The sequence below is a fragment of the Canis lupus genome, chromosome 14, assembly GCF_011100685.1.
Source record: "Canis lupus familiaris isolate Mischka breed German Shepherd chromosome 14, alternate assembly UU_Cfam_GSD_1.0, whole genome shotgun sequence".
Classification (NCBI taxonomy): Eukaryota; Metazoa; Chordata; class Mammalia; order Carnivora; family Canidae; genus Canis; species Canis lupus.
In genome coordinates this window covers 59996948-60020415 of record NC_049235.1, presented here as the reverse complement: position 1 = coordinate 60020415, position 23468 = coordinate 59996948, and the positions used below count along the sequence as shown (strand labels likewise).

The 23468-nt window shown below is 43.4% G+C and overlaps 1 protein-coding gene across 1 annotated transcript in view; it reads right to left on the bottom strand.

Annotated features, from left to right (window-relative positions):
• PTPRZ1 (protein tyrosine phosphatase receptor type Z1) overlaps window positions 1–23468 on the bottom strand; it is a 156057-nt gene that overhangs the window by 55591 nt on the left and 76998 nt on the right. The window contains exons 3-9 of the mRNA XM_038556356.1: window positions 23191–23370; window positions 20918–21069; window positions 17591–17686; window positions 17013–17079; window positions 9897–10054; window positions 9591–9741; window positions 123–307 (exon numbers count right to left, since the gene is read on the bottom strand). Coding sequence (XP_038412284.1) covers window positions 123–307; window positions 9591–9741; window positions 9897–10054; window positions 17013–17079; window positions 17591–17686; window positions 20918–21069; window positions 23191–23370 — 989 coding nt within the window. The remainder of the gene's footprint in view (window positions 1–122; window positions 308–9590; window positions 9742–9896; window positions 10055–17012; window positions 17080–17590; window positions 17687–20917; window positions 21070–23190; window positions 23371–23468) is intronic.

Sequence of the window (23468 nt, the reverse complement as noted above, 5' to 3'; positions counted from 1 at the left end):
CTCCCCACCGGAGCGTCTCACACAGAGTTTAGGGCAACAATATATCATCATCCGTTAAGTTCTCACCTTGAAAATTAAACGCTAGTGCTATCACTACATGAAACAACTGATCTTATAGTTACCAAGTCTTGATAGCCGTCGGTCAAAAATTCACGCTTGGTTTGGTCTTCTCCCTCTAGCTGCTGATACAGAACGGCAAATTTCTCAATCATGGTATCATAAACCACTCGTGGTCTCTCCCACGTCACAAGCAGACTAGTATAATTTTCCGGGTCAGCTTGGACATTTTCTGGTTCTGAACTACAAACTTCAGAGAGAGAGAGAGAGAGAGAGAGAGAAGGTACAATTAACGATACAAATGTCGGCCTCCAAGATTTTAACAAGTAAAACACATTCTACGAAAACGTGTTGCGTTTAATTTCAACAGAAGGTAAAGCGTTACACTTCTCCACTGCGGAGCTTTTGCTTATGGCATCTCATGTACCTGGAACACTTTTCCTTCCCTCCTACCTCCACCTGCGTCTACCTTCCCGTTCAGGAAAGGCCTAGGTCAGAGGCTCCCTCCTGTTAGGTGGGCTCTGATCTCTGAAGCGATCTGGGTCGTTTTCAACTGTCTGTCCTAACACACAACTATTGCATTAGTTGCATGTTCTCTTACATTATTCTCTCCTCAAGAGGGCTTAAGTCCTATACTAGCTTATACACACAAGCATCACAGCTTTCTATTTCTATATTGCTTAGAATACTGTCTTGAATATATTTGGCATACAAATTCATTTTTAAAAATAAAGGATGTCTTCAAGCTCGTGATGTTTTTATTTCTCGTTTCATGCCCAACAGATATGTTTAGCTCAGCATGAGGAGAATTTAAAATGACAACATATGGTCTGTTATCAGACGTTGTTGTTTCAAAATCCTCGAAATAGTGTAAAGTTCCCTATCAGAGAAAACTATAGGAGAACAACTAAAGCTACCGTTTCTGTATTTTTCAAACTTGCTGACAAAAATCCCACGTTGGCAATTGATTTTAGGAAATTAGAAGGGATCCCTGGGTGGCGCAGCGGTTTGGCGCCTGCCTTTGGCCCAGGGCGCGATCCTGGAGACCCGGGATTGAATCCCACATCGGGCTCCCGGTGCATGGAGCCTGCTTCTCCCTCTGCCTATGTCTCTGCCTCTCTCTCTCTCTCTCTCTCCCTGTGTGACTATCATAAATAAATAAAAATTTTAAAAAAAGGAAATTAGAAGATTTGTTTGTCTGATCTGAAAAAAGAGTTTGAAAATAGTTCAGGGACTTCCTAACAATGAATTCAAGCCCGTGCTGGGAATCCTGTCAAAAAATTTTGTCCCATTAAAAAGAGGATTTTGATACTTCCTGAAGTATATTCATAAGGTGATGATTTGGACTAATTACAAGGATGAAAATCATGAAATTTTATGATATTGTGCTATTGGAGCAGAGCAATAAATATAATCCGTTCACAAGCCAGGTCAGTTTGCAAAAGAGGAGAAAGGTCTGTAACACTAAAGACTGACATAGTCACAGAATCCAAGCTTTGCTCCTGGGAGACACCTGATGTTATGAAGCCACGAGATGAGACTATGAGGTCGACCTGAGTCAGCCGACAGCCGACAACCGACCGCTACAAAGACTCAGTGAAAATATACTCAGGATAGCATCAGGGTGGGACCAAAAAGGCTGTGGTCTCTTCTAGCTTGCAGTTTTGCTCATGAACACAAGAGAGCAGTCAAAACTAACACCTGACCGCATAAATCGAAATCTGAATGGTCTCTGCATGTGTGATAACAGGAATTTGAGCCCATGTATGCTCTGCTGGCAATGGTATGTACATGATCCAGAAAAATATAAATATATATGCTTAATAATACACGCATGACTTTACATGAGTGAGAGACAGGAGGATTCACTGTACAAACTGTCATGTGTTGTTGTTGTTGTTGTTTACTAAGGATTTAGGGTGAGGTGTTCCTTTGGGAATAAGAGGACAGTTCTCCAAAAATGTGAATTCATCAAAAAGCATGAATTCAGACTAAGACAAGGCATTCTTCTCCAGGTCTAGACGATATCATTACTCATCTAGGGACACTTCTTCAGTGGCCACGAGATGGCAGCAGACCGTCGATTATCCCCAAAGTGAGCCAGCCACGCTGGGAACTGTCCAGGGAGGAGCAGGATTGCCTGGGTCTTGCTGCTAGGGAAGCCCAGGTTCCTTCTGAGAAGGTCAAAGCAATTCTGGACAGTAGCATGGGTAGACTTTGTCCCACAAAAAATCAATCCCCCTTTTTAGAAAGCGGGAATGATTTAAAGTGAACTATTCTCTCCCCCCACCAAATGAAACTATCTTAAAATTCATTAGAGTTGTATGCATGCACACAAAGCAAAAATCTCTTGAGAAAATAGAAAATTATTGGCTGCAAATATGCCCAAAGGACTGCTACTTAATTAACACACAATTACTTTGGCTGGATGTATGTGTTTATTCCGCCTTAATAGTTGAAATCAGCAGATGTTTTGAATTTTAAGAATCAGCATTAATATAAAGTAGGAGTTTAAAAACAAACTTGCATTTCCTTGTCATCGGGTTATTATTCCCCTTGCTTTCTGTGTTTTACAAATCTGTAAAAGCTTATAGGTAATTTAATAGTGTAGGTTTACATTTTAATTAGGGATTATTTTTTTAAGATTTGTTTATCAGAGAGAGAGAGACTGTGTGAGTACATAGAGGGAGAGGGAGAAGCAGATTCCCCACTGAGCAGGGAGCCCGACCTGGGGCTCAATCCAAGGACCCCGAGACCATGACCTGAGCCAGGGCCCCCGAGACCATGAGCTGAGCCAGGGCCCCCGAGATCATGACCTGAACCAGACCCCCCGAGATCATGACCTGAGCCAGGGCCCCGAGACCATGACCTGAGCCAGGGCCCCGAGACCATGACCTGAGCCAGGGCCCCGAGATCATGACCCGAACTGAAGGCAGATGCTTAACCCACTGAGTCACCCAGGTGCCCCAGGAAATTTTTTAATGTTCCTTTTGTTTAGTGATAATCAACAGCTTAGTAATATGTTATAAACCTTTAGCTAGACTTTATCATTTAGATGCTGAAATAGGTGATTTTATGGGAATAATACACTTTAGAATGTGCTCCAGAGGAAAACCCGTACTGCTGTATATTGCTTATGGTCTTGCCAAAGGGCTGCCCTTCTACAGGGTAGGGATGGATCTTTAAAAGAACAATCTAGTTCATTCCATATACACTACGTTTGGTGTACACACAAAAAGCTGGGTAATGGTCATGGGGTAAGTTATTAATTTGCACTAAATTTTCCAGGTTTTCCTTATTGGAATTGGCTTATGTTATGTTCGCAGGATATATACTCTGTAAAGCACCGTACTTGGATTAAAAACCAAGAAGAGTTTTCCAGATTCACATGTACTCAGACACCCAACACAAGCTACTAACTGATACAATAAATAGTAGCAAAACTAATTTCCTTCATCATGGGGAGTGCCGAGGGGCAGGGAGGCAGGGGTGGGGGGGTGGGGGGGTACAGAGAGGCCCAGGGGTAGGGAGGCCAGAGGATAGGGAGGCCGGGGGTTGGGAGAGGCTGAGGGGCGGGGAGGCCGAGGGTAGGGAGGCCGGGGGGCGGGGAGGCGGGGGGTAGGGAGTTCTGAGGGGTGGGGAGGCCCAGGGGCAGGGAGGCTGAGGGGCAGGGAGGCCTGCTTTCTTCAGGACTGAAGCCCACGCCCAATGACTTCCACAGCCACTCGTGACCCGGTCACAGGTAGTGTCTTTGAGCAGCACAGGCCAGGAAGCGGAAGCTGGCTCCCGTGGGCCCCCTGCCGGGCCCGGCCACGACAGAGCTGGGGTCCGAGGCGGGTCACGCGGGGGATACCTCGTGCCCTGGCAACGGGCGAAGGCCGCTCACTCAGGAAGAACGGGGGCGGGGCCTCCTCTGCGAGCCACTGCAAGTGTCACTCCTTGGAGGCCTCGTCACCGTCTGAGGCCACATGAGCAGGGGGTGCGGTCCTCGCCCTCGGGGAGCTCAGTACCAGGGCAGGGGCAGGGCGGGGCGGGCGCTCCTGGGAAGGCGGAGAAAGTGTCACTGCTGTCCAGGACGTGCCCAGAATGTCCCCAGGATGTCCTCAGGACGTGCCCAGGACATGCCCGGGACATGCCCGGGATGTGCCCAGGACTTGCTCAGGATGTGTTCAGGACGTGCCCAGGATGTGCCCAGGATGTGCCCAGGATGTCCCCAGGACATGCCCAGGATGTGCCCAGGACGTGCCCAGGATGTGCCCAGGACGTCCCCAGGACGTGCCCAGGATGTCCCCAGGATGTCCTCAGGACGTGTCCAGGACATTCCCAAGACGTGCCCAGGACCTGCCCAGGATGTGCCCAGGATGTCCCCAGGATGTCCCCAGGTTCAGCCCGGCTGTGTGCCCCTGGAGCAGAGGCCGGTGCGGGTAACACAGCTCGCAGCCCCGCTGAGGCCCAGCCGCCCTGCAGACACGGGGGTCCTGGGGAAGCCTCAGCCAGGAGCCCGAAGACTCGAAGGCAGGAGGGAGTAGCAGGTCGTGACAAAGTGAACGTGAACGCCAGCACGAGTGTTAAAAGCCATAGCCCAAAATGACCTGCCCCAACGTGACCCTGTCCGCGGCGGGACCCTGTGCGCGGTGGCGTCCTGGCCTCAGGTGAGAGGCCAGAAGGCGTCTTTCAGCTTCCAGCCCAGTCATCAGCCTTTCCGGGGACACATGGGCCTGACTTCAACAAGATACAGGACCTTCTAGGGAGAAAATGACCCTCAGGTCACTCTTCTGCATACAGCTGGAGGCCAGGGGTCACGGCCACACGACCTTAACGGATGCTATTTAAAGCCACTGACCTTCAGGAAGGCGAGTCTACTGCTGTTTAATTCATCATGACATTTTTCAGGGAAGTAGAGAAAATGTCTCGCGACTCAAAGGCGGTTTTAGGCTGCAGGGTCACCCTTTCATGCAAACCTGCCTTGAAAAGCATTTTCTATCATATTTTTTTAGACTGTTTGCATTGAATGTATTGCAATGCTAGCAAGTGAAATCTGAGGTGCGTTTATGATTTAGTTCAACAAGCCAAAGCCTTAAAACATGAAAAGCTTGAGGAACGCCCCACACCTGTCGTGATAGCTTGCCCCCCTGACACGCACCACACGGCTGTGTGCATGCACACACTCCATGCATAGCAGCGGCAAGTCTGGGACATATTATGTTCGAGGGACTGTACTGCGTTACAGACTTTAGCCCATTTAAACCTCACAACAAGGTGGTCTGATTTTATAGGTCCAGTAACTTGACAATCTTTTAAAGATTCTATCTATCTATCTATCTATCTATCTATCTATCTATCTATCTATTTTAGAGACAGTGTGTGAGCCTTTGTGTGCATGCGCGGGGCAGGGTGGGGAGGAGGGTGGAGAATCCCAAGCAGATTCCTCGCTGAGCGCAGAGCTTGAGGCGGGCCTGACTTGGTGACCCAGAGATGACCAGAGTCGAAATCAAGAGTCAGGCGCTTAACTGACAGCCACCCAGGCACCCTGTGACTTGACAATTCTCATTTAACCAGTAAGTACTGGCAGCAGGGTCTGATACCAGAGGCCGACCGGATTTTAAAGCCCCAGCTCTTCCCCCGCTGTGCTCCGGGAGGTCCCTGCTTCTTAGCTGCGGGAGAGACCTGCTAAGAAGGCGGCAGGAGAGCTCGAAGTTGAACTTCACCTCCTTCACACGCATGCTGTGTTTGTACAGTTAGTCACACAGATGTCTCATTATCGAAGACAGTTTTTACGGACTCCTTCAAGGTTCTGTTAAATTCTGTGGTTCTTAGAAGAGGCGGGGTCCATCCCACGATGCCAAAAAGAAATGTCTCTAATAAAGGGCAGCTCTACACAGAGACGCAAAAACACAGGGCCGAAGTTCTAGTAAAATAGGAGTAAAATACGCATTCATTTACAAACATTCACTGAGTTCCTGCTATGAATGCAAAAATGAACACGTCTTAATCTGTACCTTGCGGGAGTTTACATAGATATACAGACCTCACGTGGTTTTTGCAATTATTTGCAGTGTGTTTTTTGCAAAATGTATTTTTTCCACAGTGCATTTACTAAAAACCATATTCTGACAATTTTCATGCCACCTCTTCTCTCTTGGTCAAAATGAGGATGCTAGATATTTGCAATATCAAAGTATACTAATGCAACCTGAGTGTCCAAAATTGAGCATCTGGATTAGTAAACTGTTATGACTATACAATGGAATGCTACACAAAATTAAGAATGCTGTATTGATATATTTGTATCATCGAGTAAAATAAAATCAACAAACATATATGTACTGTAGTCTCATTTTTGTGAGGCATAAGAATATATTTCCAATTTAAGAGAAAGTCCTGAAAGGATAGTCACCAAAATCCTCATGGTGGTGATCTCTGGGCCATGACATTACATAGGATTTTACTTTTTTTCCTGTGTTTATATGTGTTCTCTGCCTTTTTAAATAATGTTCATATAATTAAAAACTTATTTTCATTTTAAGTTTAATAAAGATTAAAACCAGGACATAAATGCAATCCTCAATTTTTATTCTCAAATTAAGTCCCAGAAAGTAGAAGGGGTATAGTGTGTCCATTAAGAAGAAAAGCATCACAGGAATATGCCCAGGAATATGCAAATAATAAATGCAAATACTCATGATGGAAAAACCAAGAATTCAATCTTTCTAGTTTTTGAAAAAAGCCAATGCCTTTTTTTTTTTTTTGGTAGGCTCCATGCCCAAGGGGGGCCTTGAACACAAGAAATTAATTTCTTGAACAAGAAATGAAGTCTCATGTCCTAATGAGTGAGCCAGCTAGACACCCTGCCAATGCTATTTTTTTTTTTTAAAGTGTCATGTCATTAAGGCCATCAGTTTTTGTTGTAAAACTTGGGAGGCTTTAGAATCAGATCTGTGTTCAGGTATAAAGATATAGCTCTGTGCAGGGCAAGCCACTTGGCATCAGCTTCCCAAACTGTAAAACAAGAAAAATAAGGCCAACTCCACGATGGTGTTGGGAAGCTGCAATCAGATTCACACGGTTCCGTGCCCAGTTAAACCACTGGTGGACACAATACATGGTGATTATTGCTGCTTTTGTTATTACTTGGTTTCATCACTTATCTGTGAAAAGAACAATGTCCTACACAAAGTTTATACATAAAACAGTGCAAGAGGCACCCATCAAGCATAACTTTTTTTTTTTTTTAATTATTTTGTTTATTTTAGAGAGAGTGAGTGCATGAAGGAGCATGAGCAGGAGTGGAGCATAAGGGGAGGGAGAGTGAGAGGGAGAGAATCTTAATCAGACTCCAGGTGAGGGCTGAGCCAGATACTAGGCTCCGTCTTACAAACCTGAGATCATGACCTGAGCAGAAACCAAGAGTTGGCCACTCAACGGACTGAGACACCCAGGTGCCCTGCTAAATTTTTATTATATGAAAACGGATTCTTTCAGCGAATATTTGCTGAAGGAGAGCCTTGTATTAGCCCAGCAATGGAGGTAAAGACTTAATTACTTCCAACACGGAGCCCATGTCCAGTGGGGGAGGCGAGTAAGTAAACAGACAATTCTTATACTGTGGCAACTGCTACACACTTTAGATGCATGGAAATGACACTACTCCACGTGAGCAACACTGATTTTGTCCTCCATGGGCACGGCACCTTCACACGTGCACAGTCCTATGCCCGGGCCACAGCCAGGCTTGGTGAGGATGGAGACAGACTCAGAGATGGCTCCCCAGTGGATACAAAGTCTGCTTGAGTGTTGAAGAACAAGGAGGAGGCAGGCAAGTGAAAACAGCAGAGAAGACAGCCACGGCAAGGAAATAGCATGTAAAAATACAACCTGGGAGAATGTGATTTTCCATCTTCACGGGATATCAAAGAGTCCATTCAGTACAAGAGAAGGAAGCCAGTGGCGGAGAATAAATGCTAAGACGAGTAAGTGCTAAACAGGACCATGTAATGATGAATGGTTTGGGTTTTATTCTAAAAGCAATGGAAAGCCACTGAAGGGTTTTAATAAAATACAACTGACAAAAGTACATGACAAATAAAAATCATATTTATTTAATATGTTATTTGATCTATTGTATTTTTTCAAAGGAGATGGTTAAATGTAGTTTTTTTTTCCTAATCAATCCTCTATTATTTACCAGCAGAATGTTATAAGTATTTAGTACTGCTGGTAGAAATATAATGAAATTTCCTCACTTTGGGGCAATTCAATTAGAAATTTATTGTCATGTTACATGTAGGTAGCTATTCATCTCTGTTGTGCTCTATTTTACTGTTGCTGTTAAAGGATAAATACTTCTCATAAACATTACATTAAAATAATAAAAACATGCTGTTTTAATGCTAATCCTCAAAAGCAGATGATTATTAGATTAATATTACAGACGGCCAAAAATTCATCGTACAGCTGAGATCAAAGAAGGCCGTGTACTTGGAAATGTTTTAAGTCCCCAAAGCAAAGGCTATTTCACCCATTTGTTTCATCAGCTGGTACATTATCAATGTCAATGGAAAAGGAAAAGTCAGTAGGTGTATCTGATTGTGTTCTCTGGACATCTTCAAAGGCTTATGACTGTGTGTCAACTTCAAAAGACACAGAGGGCACTCTGGAGATGTCTCCCTGGTGTTCTCTCCATTGCTTGGCCCTGACAAACATCTTTTCCCCCAAAGAAGGAAACTGGGGGAAAGACTCCCTTTTTATTCATTAAGAATGCAGTCCATTTGATTTTCATCCCCATGTTATACTCTTCCTTCAGAGCTGCCAACACAAAGACTAACACTTTACACCGCAAATCATGCACCAAGGCTCAGCTCAAATGTTGTTCTCTCACCGAGGCTCCTGACCACCTCAACCAGAAGTGACCTCCCCAAGCTCTGTGGACCTAAGCCGCGTATGCATTCATTTCCTGAAGCTCTTAGCACAAACACTAATGTGCATTTGGAAGTTTGTGCATGTGGTTTTGCCATCTATTACTATGTGTTTAATAATCACTTTCCTTACTGAATCTCAGTATTTCACATCTGCAAAATGGGATAATTCTGGTGGGGAAGAACAGCTTTATTTATTTATTTATTTTAAAGATTTTATTGATTTATTTTGAGAAAGAGAGAAAGAATGTGAAAGTATGCAAGCAGAAGGAGAGACAGAAGCATAGGGAGGGAGAGAATCTCAAGCAGACTCCATGCTGAATGTGGAGACCAACATAGGGCTCAATCTCATGACCCTGAGGTCATGACCTGAGCTAAATTCAAGAGTGGGATGCCTAACCGACTGAGCCACCCAGGAGCACCAAGGACAGCTCTTTTTACATGTTATTTTATAAATGTGGTGAGATTCAGAGAAGTCAAATAGCTTACCTAAAGCTATAAAGCTAATAATCAAATATTTCTAAAATCTAAGTCTTGTATATTTCCCATTATTCCACAATTATCTGCTATAACATTGAATCTGTAAAAGTAGTAGAAGAATTATATTTCAATACATACCTGCTTCATGAATCTCTTCCTTTCCAGTATATGAGGAAAACACCTGTCTAGAGAATTTGTACTGTTGTTCTCGGAAATTATTTTGTAAATAGTCCATCAGCATGACATAACCAGACTGCTGCATTGTAAGAACTTCACAAAACACAGCCAACTGGAAAAAAAAACATCATTTAACATATAGCTTAACATATCTGCTTCAAAGGCATCTGCAAATGCTTTAAAATAGATATTCAGTAGTAAATCTTAGAAAGTAATTATTTTTAAGTTGCTTCAAATTTCTGCATTTGTTTGAATTTCCAAGATTACCTGGCTTTCAGAGATGCTAACTGTATCTTTAAAAATAATCCAGTCCACAGTGTCTGTGCAGGGAGGAGATGTCAATGAGCCGTTGTAAGTGTAATACTTGTCAGTCGAGTTTGGCAGAAGGTTCAGCAATATGAAGGGATCTAAGGCAGCCTGTTTCCCTACAAAGTAACAACATGCATCTCGGTTGGAATCTCAACACCTGAACTTGAGTGGCTCAAGGCTTCTATGAAACAGAGGCATATGGTTTGTTATAAATGTAATAAGAAATGAAACTAAGAATATTTGAGATACATTTCAAAAATGGTGACAAAACCAACATATTTTGAATTTCTTTACAAATATTGCTACATAGGGTTAAATATTTCAACTTTCAGAGACTGATTTCTCAACTGGAGAGATTATTTCACATATAAAATATATTCAGAAATCATGTAATCATCTTAGTAGATACAGTAAAATCATTTGAGAAGACTTAATACCAGTTTGTGAAAAACATCAAAAGCAAAACCATATTCTGGTGAAGATTATTTTCAAAAGCCTGTAGTAAACATTGTATTTAAGAATGACTTACTAGGTAAGTTTTCCTCCTAGAGATAAAGAATGAGAGAAAAAACTCCTGCTATCACCATTTCTAATTAACCCTGAACTGGAGGACTGGGCCAGTGCAATAAGGTAAGAAAAAGAAAAAAAAATCATAAATATTGGATATTTTCCAAATACATGATTGTGCATGGAAAACACTGAAAAGGATTTATAGACTTAGAATTAAAAAATATATTTTGTAAAGTCACTGTACATAGGACCAATATACCAAAATTAATTTTATTTCTATGTACTGGTATCAAACAACAGAAAATGAAACTTAAAGCAACGTAACAAATATCAAATACAAGTAAACCTAACAAATGATGAGTATGACATCTACAATGACAATCACAGAACTTTCTTGAGATTAGATAAAAACCTTAAAATGATGGGAAATACCAAGTTCATGAGTCAGAAGATTTAGTATTGTGAAGGTGTTGATTGTCCCCAAACTGATTTATGGAGTCAACAAATCCCAGAAACTTCTGTACATGTGTGTATGTATGTGTATTTACTGACACACTGATTTTAAAACTTAAATGGAAAACAAAAGTTAAGACAATCTTGAACAATAACAAAGTCACTGGAGAACTTTCACTACCAGGTAAGAAGATCTATTTTATTAAACTATAGAAATCATGACAGTGACATATTCATGCAAAGATAGACAAAGAGAATAATGAAAGAGAATAGAGAACCCAGACCCATACATATAGAGTCACTTGGTTTAAGACAGGAAAAATTACCATGTAGTGGGAACAGACAGCCTTTTGAGTAAACAGTGCTGTATCAGTTGGCTGTCCTCATGGAAAAGCTGAATCATGATTCCCTACCTCACACCGTAAGCACCATGAGTTCTAAGTAGATTAGAGATCTAAATGTGAACAGAATCATAAGGTTTTTTAGAGGAAAATAGAAAATTATTTTTATGACTTTAAGGTAGGCTGAGATTTCTGAAATGGCACACAAGAAGCTTTCACCATAAAGGGAGAAATGATGATGTCTAGTACATGATAATTAAGATCTATTTATCAAAAGCCACTACTAAGGAAATAAATGGTAAGACAGGATGGAAAGCATAGTCTGGATACAATATACAGGATAATAAATATGGATTTTATTTCTACATACAACAATAATGATTTTATATCTTGTGCCCAGAATAAAGAATTCCTTTTTTTAAAAAAAAGGATTTTATTTATTTATTCATGAGAGACACAGAGAGAAAGGCAGAGACAAGAGGAAGAAGAGAAGCAGCTCCCTGCAGGGAGCCCAATGTGGGACTTGATATCAAGACATTGGGGTCATACCTTGAGCTGAAAGCATTGAGGTCAACCATTGAGCCCCTCAGGCTCAGAATAGAGAATTCCTATTAAAAAATTGGTAGAGCTTTCCATCTGGCCTTACACCTCTGAAACATTCCAACTGTATCTTTTTCCTAGGATCCTCCCATTTTTGCTTTTGGATCTTCCCAGCAGCACTTCTCAGTAGCACCGTCTTGGCTACTCAGCTTTCCGCCTACCAGCCCTCACTCAGACAGCAATGTGCCAGCCAGAGGACATGTGCCCCCTCCCCTCCCCATCCCATGTCCCCCTTCCATCTCCGTCCCTTGTCCTCCTCCCCTCTCCATCCTGTGGCCCCCTCCCCTCTCCATCCCATGTCCTCCTCCCCTCCCAGTGTCTCCCTCCCCTCCCCATCTCGCCCCCCCATCCCATGCCCCCTCCCCTCTCCATCCTGAGTGCCCCTCCCCTCCCTGTCCCATGTCCCCCTCCCCTCCCCATCCCTTGTCCTCCTCCCCTCAGAGCACGCCCCACTGGGTGCGGGGGACCCCCTGCCCCAAGCTGGGGGGTGGTGCACTAGGGCCTCGCCCGGGAGCCCGATGCTACTGTAGTCATCACAGCATCTCACGAGTTGATGAGAGCATCATCCGCGTGGCTCTGTGGAAACCGAGCAGGTGGTGGGAGCTGGGGGTGCGCAGGGCGCACGGGGCGCGGGGACCGCATGAGCTGCGGTGGGAGGACCCCCGGGCCTCAGCCCCCCGCGGCCCGGCTGCTGCGGGAGAAGCAACCCCGCTGCTTGAGCTCCCCGAGGCTACCCGGAGGCCCCGGGGCTGCACAGGAACCCAGGACGCCTCTACCCTCTGGCCACAGCGTCAGCCGGCTTTCCGATCAGCTGCGGGGCTTTAAATAAAAACACCAGTGTTGGGGATCCCTGGGTGGCTCAGTGTTTAGCGCCTGCCTTTGGCCCAGGGCGCAATCCTGGAGTCCCGGATCGAGTCCCGCGTCAGGCTCCTGGCATGGAGCCTGCTTCTCCCTCCTCCTGTGTCTCTGCCTCTCTCTCTCTCTCTATGTCTATCAGAAATAATAAATAAAAAAAATATTAAAAAAAAAACAAAAAAACCCACCAGTGTTCCAGACCCCCCCCGGACCGATTTAATTTAAATCTCTAGGAGTAGGGCCTGCGCATCTCCATTTGCAGGAAAGCATCCCCTGGTGATTTAAACATGCAGCCGGCACTGAAAACCCAGAGTAGGGGCACCTGGTGGCCCAGGGCGTGACCCCGGGGTCCCTGGGATCAAATCCTGGGTCAGGCTCCCCACACAGAGCCTGCTCCTCCCTCTGCCTGGGCCTCTGCCTCTCTTTCTGCATCTCTCTGAATAAATAAATTAAATCTTAAAAAAAGAAAAAGAAAGCCAAAAGTACGGTGAAGCTTTTGCAAGATGTTAGGTCTTTTTGAACCCTCTTTCCACCTGATAAAGTAAAATGACTGGCCCAGATTATTTTCATAGTCTATTCCAACTCTAAACTCCATGAAGACTGGGCATATCCAGAAAGCCTCAAAGAAAAAGAAATCCATTTAGAAGTTAAATTACTGAATGCTAATTTTTCTACAATCCAGAAAGTTTTGAAGGAAGGAGGGAATGCTGGTAATAATTAAAATTATAGATAACTGCTTCCAGTCTGAAATTAAGACTGAAACTTAGAAATGAAAATCTGCTTGGCTGAATCGATAATGTTGTGTATATACAACCTAAATCTAATTTTAAACCGTTGGAAAATTCAAGTTCTGCTTGGTTTAGCAGATTCATTAGTAACTTCTAAAAGTATGTCTCCCTCTCTTTTCGTATCAACATGAGATTATCAGAATTCAGACTCGGATTCACGTTATCTGAAACTGAGAAAAATATCTTTAATATGTGAATGTTTCCCATTTTCAGATTTATGCTTTTAATATCCAAAAAATGTTATGATTAAATAACCTCCTTCTTAATCATCAATGGGCTACAACTGTTTCTTTTTTCTGCTGAAGATGAAATTTATCCTACAAATGTTCTGTGGAAATGCGGATGTGGAGAATACTAATTAAGTCAGGAGCCAAACATTGACTCACTGCTAAATTAGGCGGGAAATGAAATGACACCGTGAGAGTTTTGAGGCCAGAACTCAAAGGAAGAAAGGAGGTGAGATCTGAATAGGGACGGTGAAACAGAGAATTTTCTTGAAATACTGTTTTGTACCTTGTTTTGTTTTTAAAATGTTATTTACATATACATCCTAGATTTCTGTCTTGGATATCACAGGACTTTTCAATTGAAAGTAGAGCTTTTCAATGAGGCCATGGTCTTTCAAGAAAATTGGAATAAGGTAATTTTTTGAATATACGTCTAGCAAAGACATTTGCTTCCTCTGAATCACCTCGCTACTGTTAACACAGGCGAGAATCACACCTGAGTCAATGCGGCTGTACTGGCAACCAGACACTATTCATTTGAACACACACTGGTGACTAACCCATCAACCAGATGCTCCCCTTTTATAGGAGGTTGCTAGCAAGGGGGGAAGATGAATAGGAGGGAGATAAGGAGACAAAGACCGTGATAGGGTCACGCACAGGGAAGAGCCCCTAAATACCTGACCGACTCTTGCTACTTAGGGCGGTAAGATTAAGAAGGGGCCATGTCAACACAGTCTGCAAGGACTCTGCAGTATACAAATTCCTGGGCTGAATTTGTGATTAAGAAAGCATCAGAAACCGTCCTTATGCCAACTCCCAGTTGAGAATCACGGATGATGTTCCTTGGGGTGTGTCTCTTCCTCTGCAACTTGGAAGAGTCCAACCAACCAACAGTTCTCTTGTTTTCGTGGACTCCGCCTGGGGGTATCAACATGCCAGCCTGTGTCGATGCCGCCTCACCCGCTCTCTCGCCCGACACGGAGCAGGTATGGTGGAAGGAAGGGACAGAAGGAGAGGTCGGAGTGGGGAACGGACGGGACATGGGTCTGTCTCTTGGAGGAATATAGGAAATGAGGAATCGGCCCACGTTGGAATAAGAGATTTCATAGTCTCGATGATCGCGGAAAGTGTTGCTCGTTGAACAACTGACATTCTGCGGAGAATACGGAGCAGGACCGGGGAGCGAGGCTGCAGCTCCACGTCACCGCCTCCCGGCCGCCACGGCCAAAGGCCAATATTGGGAAGCCTTCAGTTTATGGGGCACGAGGGGATTTTCTAGACTCTGAGATAGATTTAGTCTAAGAACTCTCAAAATAGAGACATTTACCTTTCAGAGGATTTCACTTATTTGGTTTGTACAGATCATATCTAATAACCATTCAGGTCAAATTGACGCATATAACTAATACGAATCCCCACAGCGTAGAGGGAGCAAACTCCGTGGACAGAGCAGGATCTGCACCCTGGCTCTACTACCACTTCTTAACCATATAAGCTCACGTGTCCTTGCTGACTATATTGAAATATTAAGTGTCTAGTGGGGCAGGTGATACACCTGCAGGATTATTATTCTCTTTTCTGGTAAAGGAGGAGGAAAGAAGCCAGTGCACAGGTAGCAGGGCAGAGACTCAGAGAGCAAAGGACCCGGGGGGCAGATTGGGAAGTGGCCCCAGGCAGTCCGAGAGACAGGAAGTTCTGTTTCCAAACTAAGAGCCAGGAGACAGGCCGAATGGCGCTGCTGGGAATCCAGATTCTCAGGGAGGTTATTAGGCGGCAGCCGAGGCTCCGATGAAGCGCTTCCCTCAATGGCTTGCGCACAGTTAACATTCAAAAGGAAACCTTAGCCAAAGAATATGAGCAAATTGGTTCTTAAACTCCTGTGAGCCTCATAGGACGCTCCTAGGGAGACCCAGAAACAACGATGAAGCCTCGGAAACAAGCGGCCCAAGTGCCGCAGCCCAAGTCAGGACTAACCTCCTCTTATTGGGCCCTGGGGCTGCCGCAAGGCCTGGAGACATTCAGAGTTCACGTTCCACACGAGTTTCAGTGTAGGGATTCAAACAAGCTGCCTTCCTTCAGTCTTGATAGAATCCACTTTCCGACTAAGTGAGGGAAAAATTAAGCGTGGCTTATGGCATTCAGTGCCCAATTCCGCAATCGAGTGGATGGAGGGAGGTAACAACTTCATCTTGCATTTGATTGCACCTTTCAAAAAAAACCCAATGAAAGCAGCCCTGCGTGAGCTCACCGATTCCTGACTTCTGCAAAGTTCTGTCAATCAAGATCATCACATGTGGGCGACAGAGAGGAATCAATGCTAGGCCTGGCTTTTGCTTTCAAAAAGGATCTATATGAATTTGGTTCCTGCTTTCAAAATTTTGCAGCTTCCTGGAGAGGAATGATTCTTATTTTAGCAGTAACTCAGAGCAGCAGCTTTAATACCGTGTGTGTGGATGCTTACTAAAAATAAAATAACAATAATAACAGGTTGGCTGTCTGTTGCCCATGTTGTCACAAGCATTCACCGTGACAAATGCCAAGATCCATGGTGGAACAATATCAAAGCATATGGCATCTTCTTCTATGTAAGTGTTTGCCTTCTTCCAAAAACCCTGTCATACTGGAAAAGCAAAGGACCTATCAAGGAAACCACCGGGAAATAAATTTTAACTTGAGTAATAATTCTCTTTTCAGTTTAAAACATAATGTTTATGAAATTAACTGGTCTCAGATTATAGAGTCTTTAACAAATGTACAATGCAGTCAGAATGGATGAATACATTTTATTTTTTAAAGATTTATTCATTTATTTGAGAGAGGGAGAGAGCATGCTCCAGCGCATGTAGGGCACAGGGGGAGGACGGAGGGAGACACAGAACCCCAAGTGGACTTCTCACTGAGCATGGAGCCCAACTCGGGGCTCAATCCCAAGACCTGAGATCATGACCTGAGCCTAAATCAAGAGTGGGATGCTTAACCAACGCCAACGCAGGCGCCCCCAGAGTAGATAAATACATTTTAAATGCGTGATGTCATTATCTTCAAGAATAAAATCAAAAAACTTCAATTTCCTGCTTGACATGAACATTTTATGATTTTTATAAGACCAAAATTTCAGGTAAGATATTCTTTAGTGAGACGCGTATAAATCGTCAAGTGTGAGAACTGAAAGATTGCTCCTCTTTGAAAAGGTCTTTCCTTCCTCCTCTTGGAACAACTTACATTTGTAATATTATAAACATTCACATGCATCCAAAGGAGAAATCTGGAAGAAAGAGATTTCTCCAAAGAGCTTACCGAAACGGCTGACACTCTCGACTCCGTCAATAATTGCTTTGTAATCCAGATTTTCTTCCATGCCAACCTATTAAAGAACAATGACATTCTAAGAATGGGATAAAATATTTGATTAACTCTTCAACGACTCTTATTTGATGACTCTTCAATGAAAAGATGAATGCATTGCATTTTCAGTGCCCAAAAGCAAAGCCCTCCAAACGCATACTTGTTTTTTAAACAGGGAGATAAAAACAAGTAACGCACACAGAAATCAGCTACCTTTTCAATTCTGCACTGAGAAAAGTACACCGTAAAACTGCGGCTTCACAGCCCCTGCTCCACGTGCTTAGGATGCTGTGCGTGTGCCCAGGGGCCAGTCCGGGCCGCACAACAGCCGCCCGCGGGAAGCCACGTACCCCATCAGTGAAAGCAAGAGCCCCCTCTGCCACACAGCAGCCAGGGGGCTATTCTGTTTGAAGACCATCACCAGTTACTCCCACTGGCAAGCTCTTCCATCAAAGAGCATGCCTCAAAACGTCATATCAGGTGATCGCGGAAGGAATTAGGTTAGCGTTCAATCTACGCATCATGATTACCTCGAACAGAACGGATAAAGCTCTTAACTTCCCTTTTGCTTTTACTGCTTCCTCAAAACTTGAAAACCGGTCCGCGTCAAAGCAGTAGATCTGCATCTGCGGATGCAACAGTGACAGCTTTATTATACACGAGGACATCCAAAGGGCACCACAGGAGCGATAAAGTAATTCACCAATTCAATAAATACTGTTAGAAAGGCTCTTTAAAGCTGCATGACTCTATATTCTGTACAGTTTCAGAATCTTTTATCCATTACACGTGCAGACGCCTGCATTCACTATCACTTACCACCCTGCAGGGAGGAAGGAAATGCAACGTGAGACACATGGAGGACAGAAACGGCCGCAATGGGGCTAACAGGGAATACTGAGGCAATAACATCCTAGAAAAGCCGTCTCATAAGATAAACTATCAAATATCACTGTGACTATTTTGTTGGAATTCTTTCAAGTGTGGTTTCATCTTTGGCTGGACGTGCCTTTCCTAATGGTCTGGGTTACCTTTTTGGACATTATCATACCACCTTTCAGTTCTTTTGAGACTTCTGTATTTATTTGAGAGCGAGCGGGAGAGGGCGATTGCGGGGAGGAGGGACAGAGGGGGGTGGGGACGGAGAACCTCAAGCAGACTCTGCACTGAGCTCAGAGCCCAGCACAGGGCCTGACCTCCCAACCTTGAGATCATGACCTGAGCCGAAGGCAAGAGCCGGGCGCTCGGTGGACTGTGCCGCCCGGGGCCCCCGCGTTCTGCTAATGGTGAAACGCTCAAGGACTCTCCACGTCTACCTACAAAATACCAAAAAGAATTTCAAGGTCCTTATTCCGAGTGTCCTGTCCTGCTGCCAGGCTGTGTCCCTTGTGAGGTTCTCCTTCAGCCTCTCCTCTCGCTGCTCACCGTGCGCCCCACGTCCCGAGCGTGGAAATCGGGCCCCTCAGCCCGTTGGAAAGCCTCTGCCAAGGCCGATGCTGGGTTGGAGCCACAACTGGAGAGACAGCAGGTGTGAGGGCCAGGATGGCCGTGGCTCCTGCCCCAGGTGATGGCAAAGACTGCTGGGAGAGGGGCTGTAAACCAACCTGGGGGGGGGGCAGCTGCAACACTGGTGGAGGAGGTGAAGGCGGGTGTGGGCAGGGGGCGGGCAGGGGGCAAGAGGGGAGGACCGAGGGCACCGGGAGGTAGCTGGCTGTGACTGCAGCTGAGCGCACGGCGGAGAAGACACAATGGTGGGGGACAGGCAGGGGCCACGCCATGGGGCTCTGGGGAGCGTAGGGTCCCTCCAGCCACCTGGGCCGGGGGCGGGGACCAGTTCCGAGGCAAGAGACAAAGGTGGGCCGCAGTCCCTCGGCCCTCCCACCTCACCTAGGGCCAACCTGAGAGGACGGGGTGCAGGAGCCAACCCCCACCAAGTCAAGGATACCCTGAGCTCCCTGCGTGCACCTTGCTGGACAGAGTCCAAGGAAGAGAGACAACAAACACACAGTCCCTGGGAGAGAACCCGAGGGGCTTTCTAATAAGAAGATGTCTGAGGTGTAGTGCACAGATGCTGCACCATTTGTTCTGCTGGTGCAGGGGCTTGTGTGGTGAGGGGTTTTCTTCATTCTCCTCTTTGCTCTAAATGAGCAATATTGTGACAGAGTGAATCTCCCTGACGGGAGAACGTTCTATGTGTAAGGCATTGACTCTTATTTCCTTCGACAAACCAAATTTGATGAATGTGCTTTTCCTTAAGGATAATTAATATCCTTAACAGTTATCCACTGGGAAAAAAAATGGATCAGCTGTAAATGAGAATGTGCTTATCCACATTAAAAGTTTTTTAGTCCTTTAACAGATAATTCACTCATCTTATTTTTATTCTTGATAATAACTATTTTGACAACAAAAGGAACACAGTTTCATTACAACTAACTTTAAAAATATGGGAATTTTGAAGGAGAAAAGAAAAGGCACCTATCAGGCCGTCACCCAGGGAAAATCACTGTTCATGTCTTCTTGGCTTCCCTCAATTATTTTTACAACAGTAATAATTCTCTCTCTCATTTAATGTTCATAATAACTTCATAAGGCAGGTGCTACTCCTCTTATGTCACTTTCACAAGGGAGACATGGAAGCTCAGGTAAATTAAATATTTGCATAATGTCACGTCCATGATTCCTAAATGGTGAAGTCAGTAGTCAACCCTAGTCCATCCGACTCAGACTCGGGGCCCTCAGTCACTGTTTAACGAGCTTCCATGTTTTACAAAATCAGAGTAATGATACTGCAATATTATTTTATATTCTGCTTTTTAAAAACAGTATCTTAAAAAAGAAAAAAACCCATTAATATCTCATGATGAAACTTTTCTGCGTAAATTAGTCATTGAAACACATGATTTTTACAAGATCGGTAATATTCCATCATAATATATTTTTTAAATACATTTTTATTCGCTAATTTCTAATTTCTACACTGAATGTGGGGCTCAAACTTCCAACCCGGAGATCAAGGGTCACATGTGTCACAGACTGAGCCAGCCACAAGCCCCTCCATCATGATGTATGCAACCATTTCCTTTTCTTTCAATTTTTTATTATTAAATATCTTTGCACATACATTTTTGAGCCTGTCTTCATTTTTTAGACTAAATTGTTATGAGTAGAAATGGTGGGCATTGGGAATAAAATGTGTAAAGTTCTGGATAAAAACAAGGAAAATACCAATTTATACTATTTCCAGATGTATCAAAGCGTTTGTTGTATACTCATTATTTATTATATGTATATATTTTTTTACCAAATTCAAACTTTAATTTTTTTTATTTATTTATGATAGAGAGAGAGAGAGGCAGAGACATAGGCAGAGGGAGAAGCAGGCTCCATGCACCGGGAGCCTGACGTGGGATTTGATCCCGGGTCTTCAGGATCGCGCCCTGGGCCAAAGGCAGGCACCAAACCGCTGCGCCACCCAGGGATCCCTTTTTTACCAAATTCAAAACTGAAAAATGTTCTCATTTTATTTTGCATTTCTCTGATACTCCAGTAAATTGATAAAATTTTCTTTTTTTTTTCCTCCTCCTGAGCTGTAAGAGAAATTTCATTTCTTTTACTCAACATCTGCTCAGACGTCAGACGTCTATAGTGTGGCCCCCTGGGTTGCCAAGAAGCGGAAAATCAAGTATGGGTCTTACTGAGCTTAGTCCAGTGAGGAAGGCAGATATCAACCAAGAAACCAGACAGATATAACTATAATTTATAAAATTTGATCATAAATTAATCAAGTCATACACTACATAAAAATCTCAATGGTTTAGAAAACGAAACAGAGTAACCCGTGGAACCAGACTTACTTCAAGTGGAAATTTTTGTCCTTCTAAACTATGTTCCGATCCTTCAGAAGACATATTGCATTTTCCCCAGTGGAAACTTATCTTGCTTGCTTTGAACACCATTTCTGAAACTCCTCCACTGAGACGGTAGTCATTAGTGAGATTAATCTCCACTTTAGAGAAAAACAACAACAACAACACAGAATTGCATCTCTTTCTGAACATCAAAATTACAAATTTCAACTAACTTTTCCTCAGTCAGAGGTACATTAAAAAAAATTATTTGCTAAATGAAAAACAATGAAGTTGCCATTTGGAAGCTAAGCTTGTAACTCTGCAAAGATACACTGGATGTATCTCAGTGAACTAAGACAAAGACCTTCACTGCCTTAGGACTCGAACTGCAGCAGGCAGCTGGTCCCTCTGCCCTGTTCTGCTTGGCGTCCCGAAATCACCTGCCCCACAGCTCTGCTTTCCTAAGGCATTTGATGGTGCTGAGGGGACAGCGCAGAGAGAGAAGGAACAGAAAAGTGGAGAAGAAATGTCTTCCCTTGGAGGTGCCCCCCCCTCACTTTCAACCCTCCCCACTCCTTATCAGCAGGTGTCGTGTCCCATGTCCTGGTCCCTGCAAGCAGGCATCATCCCCGCTTCAGGAGGCTCCCGCACTTCTGTCGGGTGGGAAATCCCTTCCCACTGGAGGGGTCTTAGCCATGTGATGTTTGCACCCCAAGGGGCAACCCAGAATCTTAACTGCTCTTGTTTGAGCTCCACAGCAGATATTTTGACTCTATTTTACAAACGGTCTGAAACCAATGCTTCTTTTAAGAGCCTTTTACTGTCTCTCCATCAGATTTAAATAGTCTTTGTTCCATGAGACAAGAAACCATGGTTGGCGTTAGGGACTGAACCCAACATCTTGGCCAGCTGGCTAGAGACCTAAACTTCCATTAGTAATAATAACAACAACAACAAGCACAGTAGCAGCAATGCTCAACATTTCTGTATCACTTGCAATGTGCTAGGCACTGCACTGAGTACTTTATATGTGTTAAACACTTGCCTTTTACACAACCTCACACAATGAAGGAAGGGACACCATTAATACTCCCTTTTACAGACAGGGAAACTGAATCATAGAGTTTAGGTAACTTGCTAAACGTTCCACCCGTCACGGTTCCACTTGAAAGAGCCAGCAGTGAACCTAAAAAGGTCAAGCATTTAACTAGATTCCACTAAGGAAAATAAAGCAGATATTACCTGCTTTACTCCTCTGTAACATCTTTCAAGACTGGTAATGAGAATGTCAAGTTTCGGGACAATATGCTGTTATGTATTTAATGAACATCTTATAATGTATAATCATTTTATTAGTTATTCATTAATTTAAGAACACCTATTAAATGCTTAGTGTGTATAGGAACTGATAGAAAATTTCTTACCCTCATTGGACTTAAAATTACTACATTCAAATAATTGCATTACCAAAATATCAAGAATAAAGACTCACTAATGATAGAACCACTCAACATAGCTTCTATTATAATTTAGAATAGTTTTTCTGATGAGTATATTTGCTTTTATTATAGAACTTCCCCATATACATACAATTTTGTTTAAAATATAGTATCAGAAAAGGAAAGTTATTCACTCTTGAAGATTATTTTGTCCCTCTATTGTTTACTGGAATTTTTTGTGGTATTATATTTTGTATATTTAGGAAAAAAAAGACAGTCTATTTTAAAAAAGCATTTAGAGAATTCTTTCTAAGGACAGTATATAATTTTGAACTTTCTATATAGAAGCATTAATTTCTTTATTTTTTTTACTAATTTCTTTTCTTAAAATTCAATTATAGTTGATTGCTTTCTTTCGTGTCCCAATATTGAACATAGTATGGGGCTGAGCAAACAAGCGCCAACACAGTGTCCGAGGAAAGGAAATTCTGATTAACTAGGTGATTTAACCAGAGATGGAGTTATTAAACTGCATCTGCTGTATCCTGTGTTATCACATCTTCTGGTGGAGGCATCACTATTGTTCTATTATTGGAGAACAGGATGGGATGACCCAGGTCATTTTATTTTTGTACACATTTTCAAAATGTCATCTAAACTTCCGATTTACTGTATTCTACTTGGTTTCTTCTACTATAGTTTCAGGGCAGTTCATAGTACTTTACACACACAAAAAGGAAATGAAATAAAATGAAGGAAATGAAAATAAAATGAAATTGATATAAACATACTCTGAGCCCAATAGGCACACTCAAGTCAAACAAAATGCAAACATTTTACCTGTTTTCCCCGTGTTATGAATGAACGTGTTTTCCAAAGACGTTTTATCCCAACTCTGAAATTTAAGTTTCTTAAGATTCACGTTGACTTGGGTAAGATCTTCATCAATATTGATGGGAGACTGTTTGGGGCTACTACACGTTGGGTACTTCTTTCCCCAGTTTTTTTGATTCAGTGCTCCTAGGGAAAGGAAAGGGTAAGAAGTTAGTTTTTTAGATACTGTGCAAAAGCTCAGCTTTGTATTCTCAAGTAGTCCAGACATTTCGTAACCATAGATA